The sequence below is a fragment of the Salmo trutta genome, chromosome 14, assembly GCF_901001165.1.
Source record: "Salmo trutta chromosome 14, fSalTru1.1, whole genome shotgun sequence".
NCBI classification, from domain to species: Eukaryota; Metazoa; Chordata; class Actinopteri; order Salmoniformes; family Salmonidae; genus Salmo; species Salmo trutta.
The window spans coordinates 23,207,910-23,234,308 of NC_042970.1; the positions used below are offsets into that span (position 1 = coordinate 23,207,910).

The window sequence follows — 26,399 nt, forward strand, 5'->3', positions numbered from 1 at the left end:
AAAATATAGATGCAGTGTTACGCAGGTATTGTTTCCTGACTGTGGAGGGTAGGATGATGAGAACCCAGACAGGGACTTTAAAGGTCCAATGCAGACATTTTTATATCAATATCAAATTATTTCTGGGAAACAATTAAATACCTTACTCTTATATACTATGTGGACACCTGCTCGTCGAACAACTTCTCCAGAGACCAATGGCAGTAAGCTTTACACCACTCCAGCCGACGCTTGGCATTGCGCATGGTGATCTTAGGCTTGTGTGCGGCTGCTTGGCCATGGAGACCCATTTCATGAAGCTCCCGATGAACAGTTCTTGTACTGACATTGCTTCCAGAGGCAGTTTGGAACTCGGTAGTGTTAAAACCGAGGACAGACTATTTTTACGCGCTACGCGCTTTAGCACTCGGCGGTCCCATTCTGTGAGCTTGTGTGGCCTACCACTTCACGACTGAGCCTTTGCTGCTCCTAGACGTTTCCACTTCACATTAACAGCACTTGACCGGGGGTAGCTCTAGCAGGCCAGAAATTTGACAAAATGACTTGTTGCGAAGGTGGCATTCTATGAAGTCACTGAGCTCTTCATTACGGGCCATTCTACTGCCAATGTTTGTATATGGAGATCTCATGGCTGTGTGCTCGATTTTATACACCTGTCAGCAACGGGTGTGGCTGTAATAGCTGAATACACTAATGTGAAGGGGTGTCCACAGATTTTGGCCATGTAGTGTAGATTTCCATTAAAATTGTGAAAAATAGCTTTTTAGCAAAAAACTATTTCTCAAGCAAGAATTTTACTAGGACTGTCTGGGAGGGGAGGGATAACTGAAAACTAGCAGTTTTTGCCAGAGAGGTTTGGAACTCTGTTTTTGGTCTATTAACCAATTTACCGACTGGTGATGTCACCAGGCAAGCCGAAACTTCTGCCCATGCAAACCTTCTTGATTAGAAGGTCCTGTGTAGATTGTTAGTTTCATCAGCTGTTGTACAATATGATACAAAACACAGGAAAAACAGAATTTTGACTACACTGGGCCTCTAAAGGCAGAGCTACAGATGTTAACTCTAAATATTTCAGTGGTACAACATGAACAATGAGCAAGGGACGATCAATTCAGACCTAACGCGATAAGATACCTGAGATTTAATATCAGTTGTTACATCTATATTTATTCCCACTTGTATGGTCGGGACTTCAGTGAACTAACTTGCACTCAGAGCTGTTAAAAAAGCACTAGTTAGGGACATATCGCAATTTATTGGGGGAGGGTTGATCCAAAATAGGGAAGGTTTTTTTTTTGCTTTGGGGAGGGTTGTGTGTATTTTTTAAATGGGAGCAGGTGATAATAGTGTGTATTTTCCCCTGGTTTACATTAGGTCTTTTGCAGGTTTTACTACATCATTTCTTCCATCCTAGCCACATTTCCTCATCTGCTTGCATGCGCTGTCACGACCATCGTTGTAATCATACTCAGACCAAGGCGCAGCGTGAGTAGAGTTCCACATCTTTATTAAATGAAACTCACAAAAAAACAATAAAGAGCAACGAACACGTGAAGCTATGGAGTGCTCACAGGCAACTCCACATAAACAAGATCCCACAAAAACCAGTGGGGAAATGGCTGCCTAAATATGATCCCCAATCAGAGACAACGACAAACTGCTGCCTCTTATTGGGAACCACACCAGGCCAACATAGAACTAGACAACCTAGATAGGAACACCCCCCCTAGTCACACCCCGACCTAACCAAAATAGAGAATAAAAAAGGCTCTCTATGGTCAGGGTGTGACATGCGCCTTCCCTATATCAAGGTGTTTTGGTACTTCCCTTGTGCACTACGCTTTTCCATCTGCTAACTTTACTATACCACAGAGGTCAGTATAGTCTACCAGTCAAACAGTATTTCCTGCCCTCTATACACCATTCACAGTGACAATAATGGTAGGTGGATCGTTTGTCCAGATCTGCAATAGGCTAAGTAGCAATCATACCACCCATAAAAAAATTCAAAGCTGCATACATTTTTTATAGGAATCGACGAGAACAAATAGGAATAGCTGATAGGCAGCAGAGAGGCCAGGTGCATCACTGTGCATGAAAGAACAGCAAAGACATGAGGCATACAGCTCAAAAATCTCAGAGATTTTGTTTAGGGACAGTACAATTATCCTACCTAGACTAGCCTACAACACCAAAATGCAATGAATAACTTGCATTATTGTTTTCAAGTGGGTATAAAATTATACTCTAGGCTGCAGTGAAAATATTCATTTGAATAAAGGCACAAAAGTCCTGTGATTTGAATGTTTCATTCCATTTGGATCCATTGTGGGTCTACTCTGGACAGTTTAGAAAGAAACAGTAGCAGGCCAGTCTGGCTGTATTTTTACTTCTGATACTGAATGCGCTGTCTGTTGCAGATCATCATTATTTGTGCTATAATAATGTGGTCACATATGCTCCCGGCAAGCCCAGTTATTCAGGAAAGCTTAACACACTCTGCCTCTTCTCCAATCCGAGAGGCTAATGCTCGCACACCTAGCCTCTAACGCTTCAATATAGCCAAAGTATGTATCATTGAACTTTTTAAATGTATTATCTTTTATATGTGGCATTAACACAACCAGGCACAATGTTTTAATCTGATTGGGATATTTCAAAAATCTCCTGTAGGCTTGTGCATGTTCATTCAAAATATAATTCCAGCTAGGCTTGACATTAACCAGGTTTCCATCCTTTTTATGTGAGTAAAGTAGCCTACATGTCTGATAAATGTCTCCACATCATGGGAAAGCATGCAGTTTATTAGGCTACAGATGAAATAAGTTATGATGAACTTCACAGGGTGGTGGAAGTACACAGTGATGAGGTTGATGCTCCTTTCAATACATATCGAGGGTCTTATTCTGGTGTCATGATTATCGATGCTTGGCTGCCATTAACAAATAAAAAAGAATATTGCTGTATCTGCAAGTTGTTGGCTAGAGCACACGTGCCAATACCAGAGTGGGTACATTCGCTACACCTACAGTATACAATGTGTATGCCTAGAGTTCAAAATGCTATGGAAACCAATTTTACTTGTATTTTTTTATCTGGTACAGGTATTTTTATGTGCACTATGTTTTTACGTACAGACTTTTATCTGCAACAAGTCAATTTGATGGAAACAACGCTGATGGGGAAATGCTCCTGGGTTTCCCTATGCTGGTAATGGCCTGCATTTGCAGATAAAAAAATGAAAAGCGTGATAAATAAAATCGTAGCAGGCCAAATTGTCCAGGAGAGGCTGTCTATCATAGCCTATACCCAGAATTCGCGCTTCAGCACCATTCTCCCACGCCTCGCGCGCAAGTGCACCTGCTGCTGAGGAGAGAGAGAGCAACAGAGGAGTCTTGGCCTAGGCCACTGTTGATTGTGAAGATGGAGGCCTTTTTCATTGAAGTAAAACAAAAGTTAGAGGAAAAGAGTGAAAAGCCCACAAGGGAAATTTAACATAAGTTTTAATATTGCAGTGAACAAAAATTAGAAGAATGCAGGCTACTGTGCAACTCCCTATTCAGGTAGGATTCCATTTTGGAACTTTAATGTATTTATTATTGTAAGCCTATTTATTAATCGAAATCAGTTATTTAATGTGTTTTGTTTACTTCTGTTGAGTCTTTTTATTTGTGTGCTCCATATTTAGTTTAAGATTAATAAATAACATTAGCCTATTTCTATCATTTGTTGGGTATGGTAGGCACTTGCCTTTGTTGGTCATTTCTGCAATATAGCCTGTTCAAACCTTTTGTGAAGATTTAAACCAGTTCACAAGTGTTTCCTTCTGTTGAGCAATTTTCTTTGGCCAAATTAAGTTCCAAATTACTGTACGAAATGCTGTATATGCTTCAATATGACTGACAGCTCATATTTTCCCTATAAACAATGGCTTGAGTTTTTATATTACCCTAATAAAGTTTAGAAACTTTTTATGAAGGTTTGGTGTGGCTATAATTAAGCTTTAGCTACTGCAAGCCTATGATATGAAGGCAGTGTGCAACGGAGGTCCAACCAACTCCGAACAGTTGAACTTGAGGTGAGGAAGAATGTTTCAGACCTACTGGAGTTCCTCCTATAATCGAATAATATAATGCTTATCTTTACACAAAATATTAACCAATTAGCCTCTTTCTGTACATCTACAGTATATCTGTATAGCAGACGCAGTAGCCATCTGACATAAAGAAATGCATGTCGGTGTCGTAGCATGTCGCCGGCATCTCTCTCTCTCTCTTTATCTCTCTCAAATCAAACTTTATTTGTCACATGAGCCGAATACAACAAGTGTAGACCTTACTTACAAGCCCTTAACCAACAGTGCAGTTCAAGAAGAGTTAAGAAAATATTTACCAAATAAAATCAAATAAAAAATAATAAAAAGTAACCCAATAACATAACAATAATGATGCTATATACAGGGGGTACCGGTACCGAGTCAGTGTGCGGGGGTACAGGCTAGTTGAGGTAATTTGTACATGTAGGTGGGGGTGAAGTGACTATACATAGATAATAAACAGCGAGTAGCAGCAGTGTACAAAAGGGAGGGGGGGAGTCAATGTAAATAGTCCGGTGGCAATTTGATTAATTGTTCAGCAGTCTTATGGCTTGTGGGTAGAAGCTGTTTAGAAGCCTCTTGGACCTAGACTTGGCGCTCCGGTACCGCTTGCCGTGCGGTAGCAGAGAAAACCGTCGGTGACTTGGGTGGCTGGAGTCGGACAATTTTATGGGTTTTCCTCTGACACCGCCTATTTTATAGGTCCTGGATGGCAGGAAGCTTGGCCCCAGTGATGTACTGGGCTGTATGCACTACCTTCTGTAGTGCCTTATGGTCAGATGCAGAGCAGTTGCCATACCAGGTGGTGATGCAACCGGTCAGGATGCTCTTGATGGTACAGCTGTATAACTTTGAGGATCTGGGGACCCATGCCAAATCTTTTCAGTCTCCTAAGGGGGAAAAGGTGTTGTTGTGCCTTCTTCACAACTGTCTTGGTGTGCTTGGACCATGATAGTTCATTGGTGATGTGGACACCAAGGAACTTGAAACTCCCGACCCGCTCCTCTTCAGCCCCGTAGATGTTAATGCGGGCCTGTTCGGTCCGCCTGCTTTGTCTTGCTCACATTGAGGGAGAGGTTGTTGTCCTGGCACCACACTGCCAGGTCTCTGACCTCCTCCCTATAGGCTGTCTCATCGTTGTCGGTGATCAGGCCTACCACTGTTGTGTCGTCAGCAAACTTAATGATGGTGTTGGAGTCGTGTTTGGCCACACAGTCGTGGGTGAACAAGCCTAAGCTTTTCTTCCTTCATATAGGCTATATATATTTTTGTTTTATTAATATCATACAGTGGACTCCTAAGCTTATAAGCCTATGCATGCAATGCCCTGATGCCCTGATGCATTTCACACTCAAATCTCCAACAGTTGGACCGTGAGGTGGACAATATTTTTTTTGTAGGAAAGTAGCCTAAAAACAATAAAAAATGGCTACAAAGTTTTGCATATGCTACACATCGAAACACAAGGAATAGTGTTTTTGTCATTTGTTTTAGGCTGTTTTTAAGGACAAGTAAATGTGGCTTATTTGGCCAATATCCCTTGTTTATTGATGGCACTGGCTGCTCCAAGCCAGATCTGAAAGCATATGGATGTCAGGTAAATTTCTCAAATGTCTGGTAAATTAAAATCTTCCCGGTCACGTTGTCCAGCACAACATTTTCGTAAAGGAAACCCTGAAATGTGCATATTGTTTTCATGCAGATTTTAGAATATTCCCATGAAAATCTGTCCCCAACTGTCCCCAAAGTGACACTGCTAGTCCAGTGTCACTTTGACTATGCCTGCTCGTCATGTTTCACCAGCAACCCCAAACATCTGAAGAATAAGCTACCGACTAGGGCTGAATATTTCTCCCAGTATTTTACAAATGTTCCATATAGAGCATAATCACTTTTCTCCATTGTAACTCAGTATTTCCCGCCCGAACCAGAAGTGTCATTCTAAAGTATATTATTTGATTAGAGCTTTGATCGGCATGAAAGTTCAAGTCTGATGCTACCTGAGTCTGATGAGCCATACATTAAATACATTTTATGAGCTCAAGCCCAAAAAAGCTCAAATGATTGTGCCGTTATCCAACATATAGCCTATGATATAGGCTACCACACATTACGCACGACAGAAAAACATAAAAGCCCATAGATGTAACAATGTTAAAAAATAAGGTGACCCCATTGAAAGGGTATGCAAAACTGAAGTGAACAGATTGTGGGGCAAATTGTTACACATTTAAGACAATCAATTCTGAATGTCACTAAGTAAATTAGGTGCTGGAGTGCAGAGTTCTCTGCAAACGAAATAGCAAATGAGTAACATTCGTCCTCTGCAGTGGTTCTAAATGATAGTGCAAAGTAGCTGCATTACAATTACCTGCCTGTGTCTCTTTACTCCATTAACATGACCAAGCTATTTCAGTTCAGCCACATGGTAAAAAAAGGGCAGGGGGTGGTGGATTAGCTGCATAAAAACACTGGTATTTGCATTGTTCTATATATTAACAATTTTGTTCCCTGCATGGGCTTCCATTTGGTAGGCTACAGTATGTGTTTTTCCAAAAGGTCTGGGATTTTATCAGATACTGGTGTTGCAGGCAGGGAAGGTGCACATTCTGCTGTCACTTCACACTGACCATTATACTGTTTTTTTGTTTACAGATTTTTTTTTATAACGATCTAAACGCCGGAGTTGAAAGAACCACTGTTATCTTGGATAGTACCACAGTGAATGTTATGAGGGTGTTTAAATCTAGGTTAGGCTGAAATAGGGCAGAGGACAAACCCTTCCCTCTAAACTGGGAGTTGGTCTATTAGTTTGAGTTTGTTGTACGACAGGAGTAGAGGAACAAACCTTGTGTGATTAACAGGACCTGTTCTCTGTCTGACACAATTATCTGACTTCAGAGAGAAGATAAGGATAGCACAGGATCTAATCCGCTACTATTGCTTTTCACTCAGGGGAAAAAGGCCCATCAACGTACCAGCAGTGAGACACCTGTGATAGGAAACTCTGCTAGGTAAATACTAATCATCTTCAAATCTTGCTACAGCTGAATTAAATGTGTTGAATAGGCCTAGGAAGATTATGAAATAGTGACAATCTCTTTCTAGATATTATCGCAATGTGTACCTCCATTATTGGAGTCAGGGATTCTCAAACAAGAGTAATCGTTCAGGTTTCCTAACAAATGAATCATTGAAGAAGATGGGGTGAAAGCCAAGGAAGGTATCAAAGTCCTCAGTAGACAGATTACATAGAGTAATATGCAGCTCTGACAGGGCACTGAGTGAACATACAGAGAGAGGAAAGAATTCAAACATGTTCAACATATTCATTCCACTTTTACAATCTAGTCCTACTTCAACCAGACCTCCTCCTCCAAGTGGACTGTCTTTCTGATGAATCAGCGCTTCTTTGTCGTATGAGAACAGAAATGGTATGAAGCTCAAATAAAATGCCAGTTCAACCTCCATCCCTAGTCTCTTCCCCCCGCCGGCCATAAAAAGCAGTGTAATAGGATGCCTAAGCTTTTCCAGTGACTGCTTCCACTATCACAGAGACATTTAAGTGCACTAATCCATGACAAATGGTCTCATCTGATCCATGACGAATCGTCTCAGGGGCAGATAAAGACGAGGAGATGGACGGAGGGAGGGAGGGAGGGAGGGAGGGAGGGAGGGAGGGAAGGCAGGGGTGAGAGAGAGTGATGCTGTGTATAGGAATGATGAGGCAGTTATTGCCCAGTTTTAAAAAGGTTGCTTTCATTACCATGAAGGGCATGCTCTGCGATAGAGTGAGAGACCTCAACAATGAGCTCTCAACTAAAGCCTGCAGTTTTTATAGCAATTACAAGCCAATGTGGAACCAGATTAAAGGCTTTGGGTGTTCGAGCCCGGAAAAAGAATGCCTTGGTAGACGGCTCGCTCTGAAATTGATGTTTCTTATTACATTTGTGTGCGTTTAGTTTTTGATTCTCATCATCAGGCAATTATGTCAGAGCCACTGAAGTAGTTTTTGTTTTTAGGGGATGTGGAGGTATCTTTTTCTTATGCCATGAGAATTGCATTGATGAACCATGCTTGCTGTCACCTCATTTAGAAAGCCATTTCACTATCCCAGACCCCTGTCCTGGCCACTGTCTAGGTGGGGATGGTTTATTTGTGACTTTCTGTGTGTGTGTGTGTGTGTGTGTGTGTGCGCGCGCGTATATGCCAACCTGATCAAACGTTTCCTTTTTATCGAATTTGCACAAAAGAAATCTGATTAAATCACCATCCATTCCAGTGAGCGGAATTTAATTTAATTCTGTTTCCACCATCCATTCTCACACTAATTAGTCCTTGCAATTAAAAGTGGGTGTGAAATGTATCAAATTAATGGTCAAACAAAAACACAAAAACTCATACTGAGATGTTACTTTCCTGTGGGTAGTTGTAAAACTGCTTGCCCTTTGGCAGTTTGAAAAGCGTGTAAATCGAAGTTGCATAAGCGAACCAGTAATTTGGATTACATTCATGTTGACAGTACTTAAATATGGTTTGAGAACTATCATGAGATTACAGTGTATGTATCTTTCATGTTTTACTGTATGGAACAATGCAGGCAGTAAATCACAGCAATAAGGAAATTGATTCTAAAACTGCAAGGGTATATTTGTATGTAATGTGTGTTTGATAGTGTAGCTAATTGGCATGTTCTCAAACTCAGCCAGGAAAACCATCCCTCTTCTGAGCTAGACATTCCCATGGCAATGAACAAATAGATTCAGTCTTGAAATGTAAGTTTCCGGAATTCAACCCAGTTCTCATTTACCGAAATATAGATGCCCTAAGGTTCACCAACACACCCACCTACACTCAGACATCTCATCCTACAGAAATATAGATGCCCTAAGGTTCATCAACACACCCACCTACACTCAGACATCTCATCCTACAGAAATATAGATGCCCTAAGGTTCACCAACACACCCACCTACACTCAGACATCTCATCCTACAGAAATATAGATGCCCTAAGGTTCACCAACACACCCACCTACACTCAGACATCTCATCCTACAGAAATATAGATGCCCTAAGGTTCACCAACACACCCACCTACACTCAGACATCTCATCCTACAGAAAAGAGCCCACAGTCACAGCAGAAAAGGTCAAAGTAAACCATAACAAAGATTTCAGAATGTCAGGATACATGAATCATATAAAAAAACCTCCACACAATTAAATGGTGGTCAATCTGTGGTCAATCTGCTCATCATAACATGGGGCTCCATTCGTCAACAACACGATTCCCCATACTTGACTACTATTGGTTGACATTTCATTTTCTGCTATTGCTCACTTTAAACTGTGTTTAGCTGTGTGGTTATTTCTGTGTCATGATGAATAATAGTAGTAATTACATGTTTTTGTCTGCCTCAAGAGCTTTCCTAGACTAAAGGAGTATTGCATATCAAATGGCACACTGAACATGAACATCATTAAAGCGCTTGTCTTCTAATCATCTTTCAAAAGGTTATTCATTATGAGATATTTACATTCAATTGATTAAATCATTATAACCGTTTTATAAATGGTATGGGTTCAAAACAAATTGCATTTGTCACAGCAGGTATAAACAGTGCAGCGAAATGCTTCCTTGCAAGCTCCCTCAAGAGTGCAGTACAATATCAATATCAACACTGTTTGCTGCAGTATGCAAATTATGACCTATCCACCTTACGCTATAAACCATCCAAAATCAGCATGGATTTCACCAAAACAAAGTCCTCAGCACCCTACTTCCTATACAGTATTTCTGCATTTCTTACAAGGATGATTCAAGTGATTCCTAATCACATCATCAGTTCACAGTCACACCAAGTGGCTGCTTGCATCTTCATGTAGAACGGGGAAACAACTGGCTAAGCTGTCATTACTGTCACCACTTCTGCTGATTTCATCAACTATGAGAAACAGTTTAGCACCGTCATTGCAACAAACAATTGACTTTTTATTGTGTCAGACAACACTGTTTTTGTTTTGTCAAAATGACAGCTAAGGACTGCTCCTTCAGGACTAATAGTGATGTATGTTAATATTGTAGCTTACATTGGAATGGGAATCAGCTAGTGCCCTTAGAGAGTTATGTCAGAATCATAAACCAAATGCATCGCCATTGCATTCAATATCCTCCCTATGGGCATTGCTAGGACACACAATGACAATGCACTTCCATTTGGAAAGGAAACAAATACATATTCAGTAGCAGTTGAACATAAAACTGACTATTAAGAAATGTTTGATTTCAATGTAACTTCTCCAAACAATGACAATCCATATTTCTTTGAATGTTACAGTTTGACCCTTCAACTGGGCTGCATAGTGTCCAGTAGAATCATCCACAGCAGCAAGCTGCTTTCTCCAGGATTGGACTTGGCAGTACAGTGTTAGTTGGCAGGTGAGGAAAGAGCTGAGCTGGGCTAGTGTGTCATGTCACATTCGCCTCATCTGTCAGTGTAGTGGATTATTTCTTGAGAGACCAAAATTGGCTGCCCAGAATCTGGGCACAATCAATCTTTCCCAGCGCGGGGGACGTAGGGGAGGCCGCGAAGCAGGGGCTCATGGGAAGGCAACGGCGCCGCTTCCTGAGCAGGTGATGAAGCAGTCAGGCGACTCGTTACTCAATCCCAGCCTCAACTGTGACCAGCAGATTTCTAACTGAAATATTCTAATAAATAAAGAAATGGAGGTTGAAAAGCCCTATCTCTCCTCATATATTTTTGGTATGCATGTACTGTGCAGTGGTATTATGTCAGCTCGCTGTTGCAGAGGGGGATAAGCAGATTTTTTAAAACATTGTTAGATGCTTGAACAGGCTTGAGGATTACATTTGTACCTTGCTCAACATGACCTTCACTTCCCCTGTGCAGAGATATATTCACACCTTCGTCTGAGTACTGAGAGCTGCTGCTGCGGTATCATTCACTCACTCAGCCAGGGAGCTCTGGTAGCCAGTCTGAAAACCAGGCTCCATATCGAGATCCACACATACCTTTATTTAAGGCTTTTTTTCTGGTACAGAACACATGCCTGTCAATCAAACAATAGTGTGCAAACCCTTTGTTAGAAAATAATGGAAATTGGGTAGGCAATATTCCAATAGTTGGAATATTTGATAGACTCATGGGTATCATTCCGGTTTTCAGAATGATTTGTACAAGGCCATAAGTTGTGTAAACAGAGATACTGCATCGAAGGCAGAAGCACAACTCACAAACAGGTTTGTGTTCGTTGGTTGTTTTTCTGGCCTTGCCTTCAAGTTTCTTTTGTGTATTGACTGCCAATGGTTTTAGCCGTTGTAAAATGCATTGAATCGTAACATGTAAAGTTCCTTTTTATTAGTTATGCATTTTTATTGTTCAGAAATGTGGTGGGTACTCTCTTCGTTCGCGGGACTTTATCCTGCTAACTGTTCCAAATGTCCGAACTGAATTTGGTAAAAGGGCTTTTATGTACTCTGCGCCATCGTCTTGGAATGCCTTACAAAATACTTTTAAACTGGAAGAACTTGTCCCGATTGGTATTTTTAAATCACTGATGAATGATCTTGAGACTGATTCCCTGACATGTCAATGTTTTTAATTAGCTGTTTTTGATTTTGTTATATTCTTTGTTAATTCTATGGTTTTTACTAGATTCATTGTAGTTTTTCATGTTGTTTGTCTGTAATTTTTGTAATGACTTGGCGCTGACTTGGCCAGGACGCTCTTGAAAAAGAGATTTTAAATCTCAATGAGCCCTTCCTGGTTAAATAAAGGTTAAATAAATAAAAAAATAAAATGTTGACAATGTTCACAGCATCAAAACCCTGTATGTTACCATACATCACAGATGAAGGCATTATGACATATGTTTTCTTTTTAATTATGACTATCCATTCAATTCTATTTTATTATAGAAAAGAGCTAAGCATAAAACCAAAGCATGTATCAATCTGAGATCTCACTCTGGTCTCCACGCACTACATATCTATTTATATAAAATGATCTGGTCGCTGAAACCAGAGAGCATCCTCAAATTATTAAATCAATTCTAATACAAATATTCATCGTAGCATTTCAATTCTGAGAAAGCAGTTCTGGTTACATCTGTTAACACCACTCTGCAGTTGAGTAAGATTGATGAGAACTTAAGAGGCCTTGACACTACAGTAAATTGTACAGTTGCAAAACATATAAAGGGAACATGTGGAGTGTTTTTTTACTATGATAGTGAATGTCATCACATCCAATGGTGATCACACATATATATTAACATGTCCTCATCAATAATTGTTGCACTTGATGACTGTTTGTTGTAGATAGCCTAAGTTGAACTTAATCTTTCTATCATTCTAGATTTTGACTATCAGCCAGTGACAGAATTTCATTGAGTACATGCTGCTGATTGACCGTACCAATCTTCTCCCTTATAAAACAATTTACTATTGCATAGCACACTGAACAATAAATGCATCCTGCGCTCTTATGTGCCAAAACTCAGAGCTTCATCCACTTTCACAGTACAGAACATTCCTGGTCTCAGACAGAACACTTCTGCTCTCAGACAGAACAGTCCTGGTCTCAGACAGAACCCTTCTGCTCTCAGACAGAACACTTCTGCTCTCAGACAGAACACTTCTGGTCTCAGACAGAACATTCCTGGTCTCAGACAGAACACTTCTGCTCTCAGACAGAACACTTCTGCTCTCAGACAGAACACTTCTGGTCTCAGACAGAACACTTCTGGTCTCAGACAGAACACTTCTGCTCTCAGACAGAACACTTCTGGTCTCAGACAGAACACTTCTGCTCTCAGACAGAACACTTCTGCTCTCAGACAGAACACTTCTGGTCTCAGACAGAACATTCCTGGTCTCAGACAGAACACTTCTGCTCTCAGACAGAACACTTCTGCTCTCAGACAGAACACTTCTGCTCTCAGACAGAACACTCCTGCTCTCAGACAGAACACTTCTGCTCTCAGACAGAACACTTCTGGTCTCAGACAGAACACTTCTGGTCTCAGACAGAACACTTCTGCTCTCAGACAGACCACTTCTGCTCTCAGACCGAACACTTCTGCTCTCAGACCGAACACTCCTGCTCTCAGACAGAACACTCCTGCTCTCAGACAGAACACTTCTGCTCTCAGACTCATTTTGTGTATGCATCCCCTTGTTCCCCAGGGGACCATGAAAATGCCATGCCATAATGACTTTGCTGAGAAGAAAATGTGAGTGTGTGTTTGTACAAGCTGATTTCTCTGACAAGAACCCTTTCACAAAACTAGATCAGGAGGATATTTATCTCACCGATAACTTAGCTGACTTCTCTATGTGCCTTGGGCAGGGTTTTCTCTTTGTTTTCACTTGGACCTCTACATAATTCAGAATACACTTACTGTAGGCCATGCACATCCTTGTACAAAAAACCTGGAAACAAAGTTTTAAAAAATTAATTCTGTCGCTCATCCTGTTCCCACTTGTTCCAATTAATGAGCTCAAACCACTTTGTGTGAAGCCTGTCTCACACCCACAACCAAGTCCCACTACGTCAGCTGTTCCAATCCCAAAACAAGCCACCTGCCCTACTCCACTGCTCCAGTTCACTGCTGCTTAAAAACCTCATTGGGCTATCAACAATCTTGTCTTGACATCACAAGTCGGGGAAATCAATGTCTATTTTTTGTTGTTGCTTTTGCTTCAATCACTGTCTTTTCACTCCATGGGGCAGCACGGCTCGGAGAATGAGACAAGCACAGATAGATGGAATCAATGTTTAACAGGCATTGGGATTTGGTTTCCTGGTGAAAGGGGTTTGGAATAGTGTTGTCGTCAGAAGCTTCCAGAAGCGAGTCATTGTCAAAAGCTTAAAGGAGTCTGCTTCCAAAGACACATGGCTGGGGAGTGACAGAACGCGACTACTCTACTCCCACATAAATGAGGAGAATCAGACCCATCTCACTGACTCCCTCCCCTTTAGCCCCCACAGTGGAGAAGGAACTGGCTTTAATTGCCGAATGTTTCCGGAAAGCGAGAGAGAAACATAATTGTTATTTCCATTTAAGCCACAGTGATCAAAGCAGCCTGCACTCACAGCATACTGATGGGGAGTTTTGCCTAGAGCCTGTCCTACGTACCAATCAACCAGCTTTGTCTGATAGATTCAGGATGCTGCAGTCACTCTTTCCTCACACTGAAAATCCTCTCCCGTTAAAAAGTGCTCTTTGTCTGTCTGGGGCAGAGGGGGAGTTCCAACCTCAGATCAAAACAGCAGCTGCAGCTGAGCTTAAACATTATAATCAACTCTAAGCTAAAACAATTTCCTGCAAAGAATGTAGGAGAATGTCAATAAAGCCAACTTTGAAGATCGCGTAGTTTTATATACAGCTGGCAGAGGCACCCCAAAAATGCACCCCAAACATCTCATGAGGCACAAAATAAGTCTGGATGGCTGGGTTGCTGGGTGGCTGGTTCGAATTGTTGGACAAATTTTGTGTTTCAAATACCTTAAAAAACTTTTTTTGACCCCTAATTATTATGCTTAATTCTATGTCATAAATATATGTATTTTTCTGCGTATGTAAGCATACCTCTTAAGCTGTCTGTATCCTCCTGACTGGTGGTTATCTTTAACTAAATATGCTTCTCTGCATCTCTGCTAAAATCTGGGTAAAAGATTGAAAGGAGTCTTTTTTAGTACATTAAGTAATTGCTTTTGTAGTCTACCAACCTTGCCAGCAGGCATGCCAGCTAAGATACTTAAACAAGCTAGCTACTCTAACTTCCTTGATAGCCTGAAATGGCTTCTTAGTAGCTAGTTATGAGGTTGGGAGATAGGTAACCTATCTAAGTTAGCTAAAGCCAACAATTGTTCAGTGGCTAGAGGTATTACAAAGAAACAACAACAACAAATTATAAAATAAAACAGGACAAATCTGAGGGGGCACATGCCCCTGTGCCCCCTATGGGCATGACACCTCTGACAGCTGGATACATGACTGAACCATAAGAAACATAAACAATCCATTATACAACGCCAGAATCTATAGAAACAAACAAATATAAAAAGTTGTGAAACCACAGTGCACTATTCTTCTTCTCACAGTAGCTAACATATTGGTTGCAAACCAATCTATTACAAAAGACAGAAGACTGTTGCTTCACTGTTTCCACTGGGGATAGAGTGATGACATAGTATTATTTTACTCTTACACTTCTCAGAGAGCTCCCCTGGGAGGACTAGGTGGGTAGTGGGCACAGCGTGATGTGGGCAGACAGAACATAGAAAGGGACTCACCCAGGATCTGGATGGCGTTGCGTCCGGGCCGGGGCACGTGGTGCTGCTGGAGGGTCTCGTACAGCGTGGCCTGGCACAGCAGCAGGAAGCCCAGGCTAATCCACAGGCCCAGGAACAAGGACATGGCAGGGCAGGGTGGGAGGGTGGCTAGAGGAAGAGGGCAGAGAGAGAGAGAGGGTTAGAGCATAGAGATAGTTAGAGGACGCAAAATTGTATCTGTCCCATTATTGCGTCTGTGAGAACATGGGCAGCGCCATTGAGGCCGTCTCCATTTTGAAGTTCTTCTACTAATTCAATGAGTTGATAAACAAACTGATTGGCAATTTACTGCCACATGCAGTTATGGAATGTTTGCTCACAGGTATAATTAATTGGCTGATCCCTCCTGGTGACCTGGATGGAAATATGTGATTCTTATTTAACCAATAGGAAGTCCCACCCACTTGATTACTTCAAAATGGTGAAAGTCCTCAATGGCGCTGCCCATGCTTAAATGGGTGGCCTACAAAAGAGATGGCAGAGATATGAAAAACACTAACTGAATTACATATGTTAGGAAAGGTGAAGACAGAAAAAAGGGCTCTTTGAGGAGAAATAGAAAAAAGGTATAAACATGAAATGACATGAGCGACATTGGGGAAGGACTATATCAGGATAATCAAAAAACCTCTATCTGAAGAGAAAGAGACTTGGTCAAGCTTGTCAAAAATCATCATACATGAGAACTGAAAATGATTGTAACATGACTAAGACAGACAATAAAATATATTGTATGAGGTAGCTACCGAGAAAACAGGACCATTAAAGCCACAGTGTAGCATTTGAAGGACATTACTGCAATATGGTCACCTCTCCCACGATGGGCATTTTTGACGAGTTCCCCAAAAACTGTGCAATCGGGAAAAACATCACAAATCAACCAAGCTTGTGTCCAAGCTTGTGCATATGCTTCTGTTTAGCTGTAAATGGGTGTCCTTCCCAAAGTACTGCACGTCATGTGCGCAACTCAAAAATCAAACATCGCTTGACACTCACCTGTCTTGATCAATGAGAGAAGATAAACATACTCTAAGATGGCGGCGTATACATTGTTGGATTACTTCATAGAGAAAACCTTTTGTTTTTTAATTATCTAAATTCCAATGTTCCACCTGCAACAAACCATGGAGGTTTAGAAGACACTGGTGCTTGCCGAATCAAGAATTGAGAAAGTATCGGCAAGAAAAGGTTGGTAGAACATGTTCTGATTAGGGCTAAACAGGAGCTTCGTATCAACAACTATAACTAGCTAATTAAATTAGTAAGCTAATGATGATAGTAGTTTCATTTGATATAGGCTACTTCACACCATGTACACACTGTAGCCTATCAGCTCAAAACATAAAGGCCAAATATATACAGTACCAGTCAAAAGTTTGGACACAGCTACTCATTCAAGGGTTTTTCTTTATTTTTTACTATTTTCTACATTGTAGCATAATAGTGAAGACATCAAAACTATACCGTATGGAATCATGTAGTAACCAAAAGTGTTAAACAAATCCAAATATATTTTATATTTGAGATTCTTCAAAATAGCCACCCTTTGCCTTGATGACAGCTTTGCACACTCTTGGCATTCTCTCAACCAGCTTCATGAGGTAGTGACTTGGAATGCATTTCAATTAACAGCTGTACCTTGATAAAATTTAATTTGTGGATTTTCTTTCCTCCTTACTGTGTTTGAGCCAATCAGTTGTGTTGCGACAAGGTAGGGGTGGTATACAGAAGATAACCCTATTTGGTAAAATACCAAGTCTATGTTATGGCAAGAACAGCTCAACTAAGCAAAGAAAAACTACAGTCCATCATTACTTTAAGACACGAAGGTCAATCAATCCGGAAAATGTCAAGAACTTTGAAAGTTTCTTGATGCAAAAACCATCAAGTGCTATGATGAAACTGGCTCTCATGAGGACCGTCACAGGAAAGGAAGACCCAGAGTTACCTCTGCTGCAGAGGATAAGTTCATTAGAGTTACCAGCTGTCAAAAATTGCAGCCCACATACATTTTACCTTTATTTAACTAGGCAAGTCAGTTAAGAACCTGCCTTGTTCAGGGGCAGAACTACAGATTTTTACCTTGTCAGCTCAGGGATTTGATCTTGCAACCTTTTGGTTACTATCCAACACTGTAACCACTAGGATTCCTGCTGCCCACTAGGCTACCTGCTTCACAGAGTTCAAGTAACAGACACATCTCAACATCAACTGTTCAGAGGACTCTATGTGAATCAGGCCTTCATGGTTGAATCGCTGCAAAGAAACCACTACTAAAGGACACCAATAAGAAGAGAACACTTGGTTGGGCCAAGAAACATGAGCAATGGACATTAGACCAGTGGAAATCTGTCCTTTGGTCTGATGAGTCCAAATTTGAGATTTTTCATTCCAACCACCGTGTTTTATGAGACGCAGAGTAGGTGAACAGATGATCTCCAAATGTGTGGTTCCCACGTGAAGCATGGAGGAGGAGGTGTGAAGGTGTGGGGGTACTTTGAAGGTGACACTGTCTGTGATTTATTTAAAATTCAAGACACACTTAACTGGCATAGCTACCCCAGCATTCTACAGCGATACACCATCCCATCTGGTTTGCGCTTAGTGGGACTATAGTTTGTTTTTCAACAGGACAATGACCCAACACACCTACAGGCTGTGTAAGGGCTATTTGACCAAGAAGGAGAGTGATGGAGTGCTGCATCAGATGACCTGGCCTCCACAATGACCTGACCTCATTCCAATTGAGATGGTTTGGGATAAGTTGGACTCCAGAGTGAAGGAAAAGCAGCCTACAAGTGCTCAGCATATGCGGAAACAACTTCAAAACTGTTGGAAAAACATTCCAAGTGAAGCTGGTTGAGAGAATGCCAAGAGTGTGCAAAGCTGTCATCAAGGCAAAGGGTAGCTATTTTGAAAAATCTCAAATATATTTTGATTTCTTCAACACTTGTGTTATTTCATAGTTTTGATGTCTTCACTATTTTGTACAATGTAGATAATAGTAAAAATAAAGAAAAACCCTTGAATGAGTAGGTGTGTCCAAAATTTTGCATGGTACTGTATGTTTCAATTTTAGGATATGCTCAGAGTCATTTTCATCTCTGATGCTGGAACAGTGTAGTGTCAACACAGTTGAATGTGAAATGAAAACAGTACACATAAAGGCATAATGAGACACCTTGGCCATTCATTTAATGATAGCCTAATGGCTGCTGAAGGCTGACATATGGACCCACACCTCTCCCTCCCTCATTGGGGATAATAACTCCTCCTCTCCAGGTGTTACTACATCCTCTCCTCTCAATTCTCAATTGGGACAAGTCCGTCCTCTCCTCCATCCTCCACTCCTCTATGACCCGGACACCGATAAGCGGTCGAGTGGTCGAGGAGAGTGTCAATTTGTTAGTGTCGTCCACTCCTCAATAGCCTCGTCTCTCCAAGGATACTCATGAGTATCCTTTCAGCGGCTAGTACGGAACTGTTTTAAATCCGCCACACCCCCTTTGAATCATCGTTGAGCTAAACCAATTGAGATTCTCCCATGCTCATGGTCCTGCATTCACTAAAGCAACCCCTTCCTATCCAGCCAAAACTGCAGTGGTCATTATCTCTCCCAGTCATTTTCAGGTCCCCATTTGTAAAAGCGACCTGGGCCCATATTTATAAACCATCTCAGAGTAGGACTGCCGATCTAGGATAAGGTTCTTCCTGTCCATATAATCTTGTACATTATTATTTGAAATGCATTCCTACTATGAATACAGATCCTGCACCCAAGTTGTGTATCATTGTGTCTCCATTCTCTCTATTAACCTCTAGGGGCTAGGGGACAGTATTTTCACGGCCGGATGAAAAACGTACCCAATTTAAACAGGTTACTACTTGCGTCCACGCCACATGGCATTGTAAAGTGTTCTGGATGGGTCAACAAAACGGACGTATTTGGACATAAATGATGGACTTTGTAGAACAAATGAACATTTCTTGTGGAAGTGGGTGCCCATCCGAGTGCATTCCGCCGAAGATCAGCAAAGGTAAGTCAATATTTCGAACATATTGTTAGAGATTTGTCGACGCCGTGGTTGTAGGCTAACTGTATAGCTTAGCATTGAAGGCTAAGTTCTGTACTCAGAATATTGAACAATGTGCTTTTTCCGTAACGTTATTTTGAAATCTGACAAAGTGGTTGCATAAAGGAGTAGATTATCTGTAATTCTTTAAATAATTGTTATACATTTTTTCAACGTTTATGAGTTCTTCTGTAAATTAAATGTGCCTATTCACCGGGGGTTATGGGGAGAAAACATTTTCTGAACGTCACGCACCAATGTAAGAATTGGGTTTTTGGATATAAATATAAACTTGATCGAACAGAAAATGCATGTATTGTCTAACATGATGTCCTAGGAGTGTCATCTGATGAAGATTGTCAAAGGTTAGTGCTTAATTTTAGCTGTATATCTGGTTTTGTGATGGCTATCGTGCTTGGAAAATGGCTTCTTTTTTTTGCTGAGGTGCTATGCTAAAATAATCTAATGTTTTGCTTTCACCGTAAAGCCTTTTTGAAATCGGACAATGTGATTGGATTAACGAGAAGAGTATCTTTAAAATGCCGTATAATACTTGAATTTTAATTTTGAGATTATTTTGTTTTGAATATCGCGCCGTGCTATCTCACTGGTTGTTGTCCAACCAATCCCGTTATCGGGAATGTATCCTCAAGAGGTTTTAAGGGACTATAATACAATGCTTATTTTTTGGTTTTACCAGTTGAATTATAACATTATTATAACAGTAATGTTCTAACTACAAGTCACCATTAAAACATTATGTTCAGAGATATGTGCAGGTTAATTCACTTGCTTCTGTTTGGTTATCTTCATGTCAATAATTATGACTAGCCTATATCAAGCATTTGGTTTTTGAAACTTTTAGTACTTAGTTTATTTACATGGTACACTTAAAGGTAGACTCAGCTAAATGATGTTGCCACGAGCATCACTGCAGACACAAGACTTCGCTCTCACACAGTAACACACAGAATCTGTGAATGGGCAGGGGTTCCCTTCACACTGTTCGATGGTAGTCGCCACTAAGACAACTCATACCATTTATTATGAGTGTAACAATGAGATGTATTTTAGATTGAACTGGTATCACCCAATCCAATGGGTGGGATACCAACTGCTATTCCAGTCTGTTTCAGACCTTCAGCATGTAGTAGTATGCACTGTGAATGAGTGTTTGATCATTTATCCTAGCTTTTTACATTTTTCTGGATCCATTTGCAGCCTATTCAAGTCAAATGCTGAACACTGATCACATTTCTGTAAAATAAAACATCTGACTTCACCTGAAAGTGTCCAGTGCCTTCCCGCCATCTTCCTGGGCCGTGAAACACATTAGGCCGAATACTTTGCCACAGATTGCCAACAGTGAGTTGTCCTCTTGGTTTAAGTTTTATGTTATAGTATTAATTTGATAATGGCAAAAGACCTAGACTGAGACCACCTTATACCGGTTGTATTATGCTAATTACTTCTTAGTTATTACTGAAAAAGGGTTTCACATTTATAAATGGTGAGAACAATTGCTTCAAAAACAATTTTAAGTGGAGAATCATTCACACATAGGCCTACACATCAGTGTTGATTTTAGCATGTCAATCTCTCTAATTTTGGGAGGGATGCATGCCAACAAAGACACTACACAATACAACACTAAGCAATACATTAATTGCACTATAACGCTGGGAAACGGTGCCCATAAACTGTTAGGGCTTACATAAAGCTGTCCTAACAGCAGAGATTTTATTTTCAGCACCATGGAGTGAATCCTTACCACTGCTACACCTGACTATCAGCGGAGCACTGCAATAGTTCATTCAGCCTCATTTACTGCCTTTAAAAAAAACCTAGCTGATATGGCTGACTTGCTTAAACAAATGTGGTTTCTACTAACAATTGAGATGTACAAACTATGGCATAAGGGGACGATGAGCGGATAAGAGGCAATCCATAATTCGATTAAAACATTAATGAGCGAACTAGGACGGATGTAGTCAATTGAACTATTTGTTCAGCACTTTTGAAATGTACAGCGACAGAATTCAGAATATGGGCCATTCTTACAGTATTCTCCCTGTACACCAAGTCAGAGCCGTAAGATAAATAAAGGGGTCATATAAACAGACAATGAAAGTTCTTACAATGTTCCATGATGACATTTCTCTGAAACAGGCTATAGGCTACATATGCACCGCTAACAGCTTACTACTCAACATACACTTATTATTACTTTGTTAGCAACAGTATACATATCTCCCTGGCATATTACATAATTTTTGCAGCAGCATACAATACATTTTTGGACTCACCTTGTTGTGCTGTGCTCACTTGAACAGGAAGGTGTCACAGTGGTCCTTCGTGGGCACATTTTGTCATCAAACTTTGTCATCAGTGGTTAGAGCGATGGGCCAGTAACCGAAAGGTTGCAAGATCGAATCCCTGAGCTGACAATGTAAAAATAATCTGTCGTTCTGCCCCTGAACAAGGCAGTTAACCCACTGTTCCTAGACTGTTATTGTAAATAATAATGTGTTCTTAACTGACTTGCCTAGTTAAATAAAATTAAAAAATGTAATAAATAAATAAATGAATTAAAAGTCTGGCATTCTCTGGATTGATGGTGCATTCAAGACAAATGGGAACTTGGGAAATAAACAAGGGCTAATCATGATGTCAGTGATCTTCAAGTCGGAGCTCTAGAAAGAGGACGAGTTCCCAACTTGGAATTCTGAGATGGATGACCGTTTAAAATGTATTTTCCCAGTCTGAGCTTGTTCTTTCCAAGTTCCAAGTTGTCTTGAACTCACTGAAGTCTGAGATTTCCTAGTTCCGAGTTTCCAGTTGTTTTGAATGCGGCAGAAGTCATGCTGAATTGACAGCATGGCCAATGTTAAATGCTTATCTTATAAGCTTGGGAAAAAGACCCTTCAACCCAGACTTGGACCACACACCACTACACTGAATAGCAGGCTAGTGATTGCTTTGCAATGCTTGCGGTTAGCCACTGATTCCTTCCAAACCACTCAATGTCGAATTTGCAATTTCCAATTTGTTGTGTAATGTGTATGTCCAATGGCAGATGAGCACTGATACGTTTTATTTATAATTTCTCTTCATCATATGACAAGGATTGAAAAGGATTTGTCCGTAGATTGTCGACTTGATTCATGACAATGTCTGCTAGATTCCTAGCTAAGATTTTGAAAGTATAATGTTGATATGATCAGTCCAATCAAAGCTACGGTAGATATAACGTGATTTGATGCCGTTTTATCTGTGGGCAACGACCTTGAGCCTTCTTGGATGGGCACTCTAATGTAACTCCATGGCAGACCCCAAGGGGCTTTCCGAGCTCTACTCGTAGATTTTGTGGTGTTTGTATTCGGCTTTATTAACTCAATTATATTTTATTTTACATTGTTTGCAAACTGATATGTGACACATTAATTCCAAAATAACATTCCAAACAGGCAACAAATATATATATATTTATTTATTATTTAGCTGACCTGAATGACAGGTCGCCACTGCTACACATATACAGTATTTAGGTTATTCCGTTGCCTTCAGATGTGCTGGCATCACCCCCCCCCCCCCCCCCCCCCCCCCCATAGGCTGCTAGCCTATAGCAACTCGGTGTGTGCATGTCGGTTCGAGAAAAAGTTGACATTCTCCCCTCTACCCTGAAATGACATTGAGACTAAACTACTGAATATTCAACACGCAGAAATTAAGCATAGCCTATAATTAGTCTTATTAACGGCATATTGTAATTCCCTGGGGAATGCTTTTTAACGCGCTGTGTTTCTAGCAAGTTCCTGGAAAAAAACGTAGTCTTTAGCCTGAACAACAGCATGGTGAGAAACTGCTCTTTTGTCCTCTCGGTTCAGCTCTGAGCAACTCTCCGACTGTCGGAACTCATTCATGTCAAAGAAGAAATGTGGTCCTGATCGACAGCGCGAGAGAATAGGGATGGAGAGGTGGCGGAGAAAGATATTCAGACCGCACCACACAGGCATGCTTATGCATTTTAATGTAAACGGACAACTTTCACGAGTAAATAGCAGACACATGAAAAATAAATCACATTATCAGGGCTAGCAGGATATTTGTATACAAATGACTTCTCGTTAGAATTCTTACCTCCGTGGTTTTCAATGAATAAACAAGGAATGTGCACTTCATGCAGGATTGACCATTTGCGCATCTGTTTAATGAGCCGTTTGGTCTCCGCTTTGCAGTCTAATTATACCATTGATTGATATGTTCCTAATGGTTATGGAATTCGTAATTGGTAATGACGGCATTTACATTGTCTTTTTACACGTAGCCCATGTCCTGCCAATTTAGACTAAACACGAGACCATGCCCCTGCCCGGACACACCTGCGCACCATCTCGGCAGGATATAGATGTTTAGCCTTCCCTACAACATAGGTATAATGGGGCAATTTTATATAGTAAGTAAATGGCTTCTTTTGATACGGTTAAATTAGGTTAGCCTGTATAAATATAACACATTTAAATGGAATAGACTTGATCTCGATTGCATGTAACAATTTCACCTCTCAATATAGGCTAATAACTGTGTTTGTAATATAGCCTAACATGAAAATGAATTAATAATTTTGACTCTGAAAAGCAACTTGGTCTGGGCTAGAATATTTTAATTTTGCAGCCTTGTCTTTAAAAAACGAATAAAGGATGAGGCTGACATCTCTGCCCTACTTAGAACTCACTGCCTGTAACTTTCAAATATATCAGTCAACACAAAATATTTCTGATGTCCTAAAACATACATATATCTACAATGTCCATAGCCTACTCTCCTTCATCAAACCATACAGTTGTTCAATCCAACAGAGATATGCAGGTCGTGTCACATGCTCTGCCTGTCTGTCGCTCACAGCTCATACCTGTCATCATTATTCAGTTACTCCTGGAGCCCTTCACAGCTCATACCTGTCATCATTATTCAGTTACTCCTGGAGCCCTTCACAGCTCATACCTGTCATCATTATTCAGTTACTCCTGGAGCCCTTCACAGCTCATACCTGTCATCATTATTCAGTTACTCCTGGAGCCCTTCACAGCTCATACCTGTCATCATTATTCAGTTACTCCTGGAGCCCTTCACAGCTCATACCTGTCATCATTATTCAGTTACTCCTGGAGCCCTTCACAGCTCATACCTGTCATCATTATTCAGTTACTCCTGGAGCCCTTCACAGCTCATACCTGTCATCATTATTCAGTTACTCCTGGAGCCCTTCACAGCTCATACCTGTCATCATTATTCAGTTACTCCTGGAGCCCTTCACAGCTCATACCTGTCATCATTATTCAGTTACTCCTGGAGCCCTTCACAGCTCATACCTGTCATCATTATTCAGTTACTCCTGGAGCCCTTCACAGCTCATACCTGTCATCATTATTCAGTTACTCCTGGAGCCCTTCCACTTCTTACAAACATGACAGATAGCCTTATTTTATAACAGTTCCATAATCAGATTTTTTAAATAATAGTATATTTTGCAGAAGGAACAGAATATAATCACAAAGCACCAACAGTCCCAGAGAATAACCCCACAGCCTTACCTGAGTGGTCTGTCTGGTCAAAAGAGAGGGTGCCCTGCTGTCAGTATCACCGTCTGTTCAACAGACTCACAACACTGTCTTAAATCCATCCATAGCCTGAGGCCAGGGATTCCCAACAAAGTTCCAGGTGTAAAGAAGAACAACGCTGCAGGATAAGAGGGGGAGAAGCTCTGTTTTTCAGCCTCGTCCGCTTGCCCCCCTCGACTCTCTCTGTCCGTCTGAAATCCTGGGAGTGCGGTCACCAGAAACCACCTCAGCTCACAGGAATGACACGCTGTTACAAACTAGTCAGTGTTTACAAAATGGAAGGCTGCTCATATCACCTTTATATCACCACAGACCTCCTTTTCTCTCTCTTTCTTCTACTCCTTTTTCTCTCTTTTCTTACTCCTGTGAAGGTAAAAGCCCTCTCGTGACGACAGAACGTTAATTTGCCTCCTCACTTCTCACACACGGACGGAGATCAGCTCCAGCGGAACGACAGTTCTGTCTCCTCTTGGCTCCGTCCCCCCATTGAGAAGCTGTGCTGATTATGTGTGTGAGGCTCAGCCCTCTTTTCAAAGCACTAAGTAGTGTGTGTCTGTGTGAGTCTATTATAATACAGCCCAGCCAGAGAGAGAAAGAGAGAGAGAGAGCTGGATCACATCACATGTCTTAAAGCAAGACTGCCCACTTCTGCATCGGGACTATCGTCTCATGAAGCATGCCTATTGAGCCCCTCCACTTCACCATACCATGAGACATAACGCTCTGTGGCTTCTTCTCATGAAAATGTCTCACAGTTTACCACAATAATGTGCTGTTATGTTTTCTCAAAATTATCCCTCAGACAGAACTCTGGGCTTACTGAGGTGATACCGGACTTTGGCCATTCACCACACTTTCTGTGTGTATTTATGTGTGTGTATGTGTGTTTGTGTGTGTTTTGGGTTTTGTGTTTGTTGATAGGGATTGAGAGGGTGTGGAGTATGAGTGAATGTGCCTCTTACTCATTGCCTTCCAGCGTTTGAAAAGAGATTGAAATATGCTCAGAGCATGATGCTTTTAATAGAAAGGAGTCCGCCTCATCCAAGCTCTGTAATCAACACATTATCCAGCGCTGGCTGCTTGGCTGGCTTGCTTTTTATGGTGGCGTTGAGGCTTTGTTTAGCACCCAGCTCCTCTGGTCATCTCACACCTCCCAAACAAAGTTACATCTGCCACAGCTGGCATGGTAACCGAGCATTCCCCCGATGTTCAATGACAAACTGAATCTGCTGGCTCAGTAGGATA

The 26,399-nt window shown here is 41.1% G+C and overlaps 1 protein-coding gene across 3 annotated transcripts in view; it reads right to left on the reverse strand.

Moving 5' to 3' along the window:
- Nucleotides 1–25,734, reverse strand: part of tafa1b (TAFA chemokine like family member 1b) — a 232,315-nt gene extending 206,581 nt beyond the window's left edge. For all 3 annotated transcript variants that reach the window (XM_029774955.1, XM_029774954.1, XM_029774953.1), the window contains exons 1-2: nt 25,128–25,734; nt 15,422–15,568 (exon numbers count right to left, since the gene is read on the reverse strand). In XM_029774955.1, coding sequence (XP_029630815.1) covers nt 15,422–15,545 — 124 coding nt within the window. In that variant the 5' untranslated portion in view covers nt 15,546–15,568; nt 25,128–25,734. The remainder of the gene's footprint in view (nt 1–15,421; nt 15,569–25,127) is intronic.
- Nucleotides 25,735–26,399: the final 665 nt, after the last annotated feature.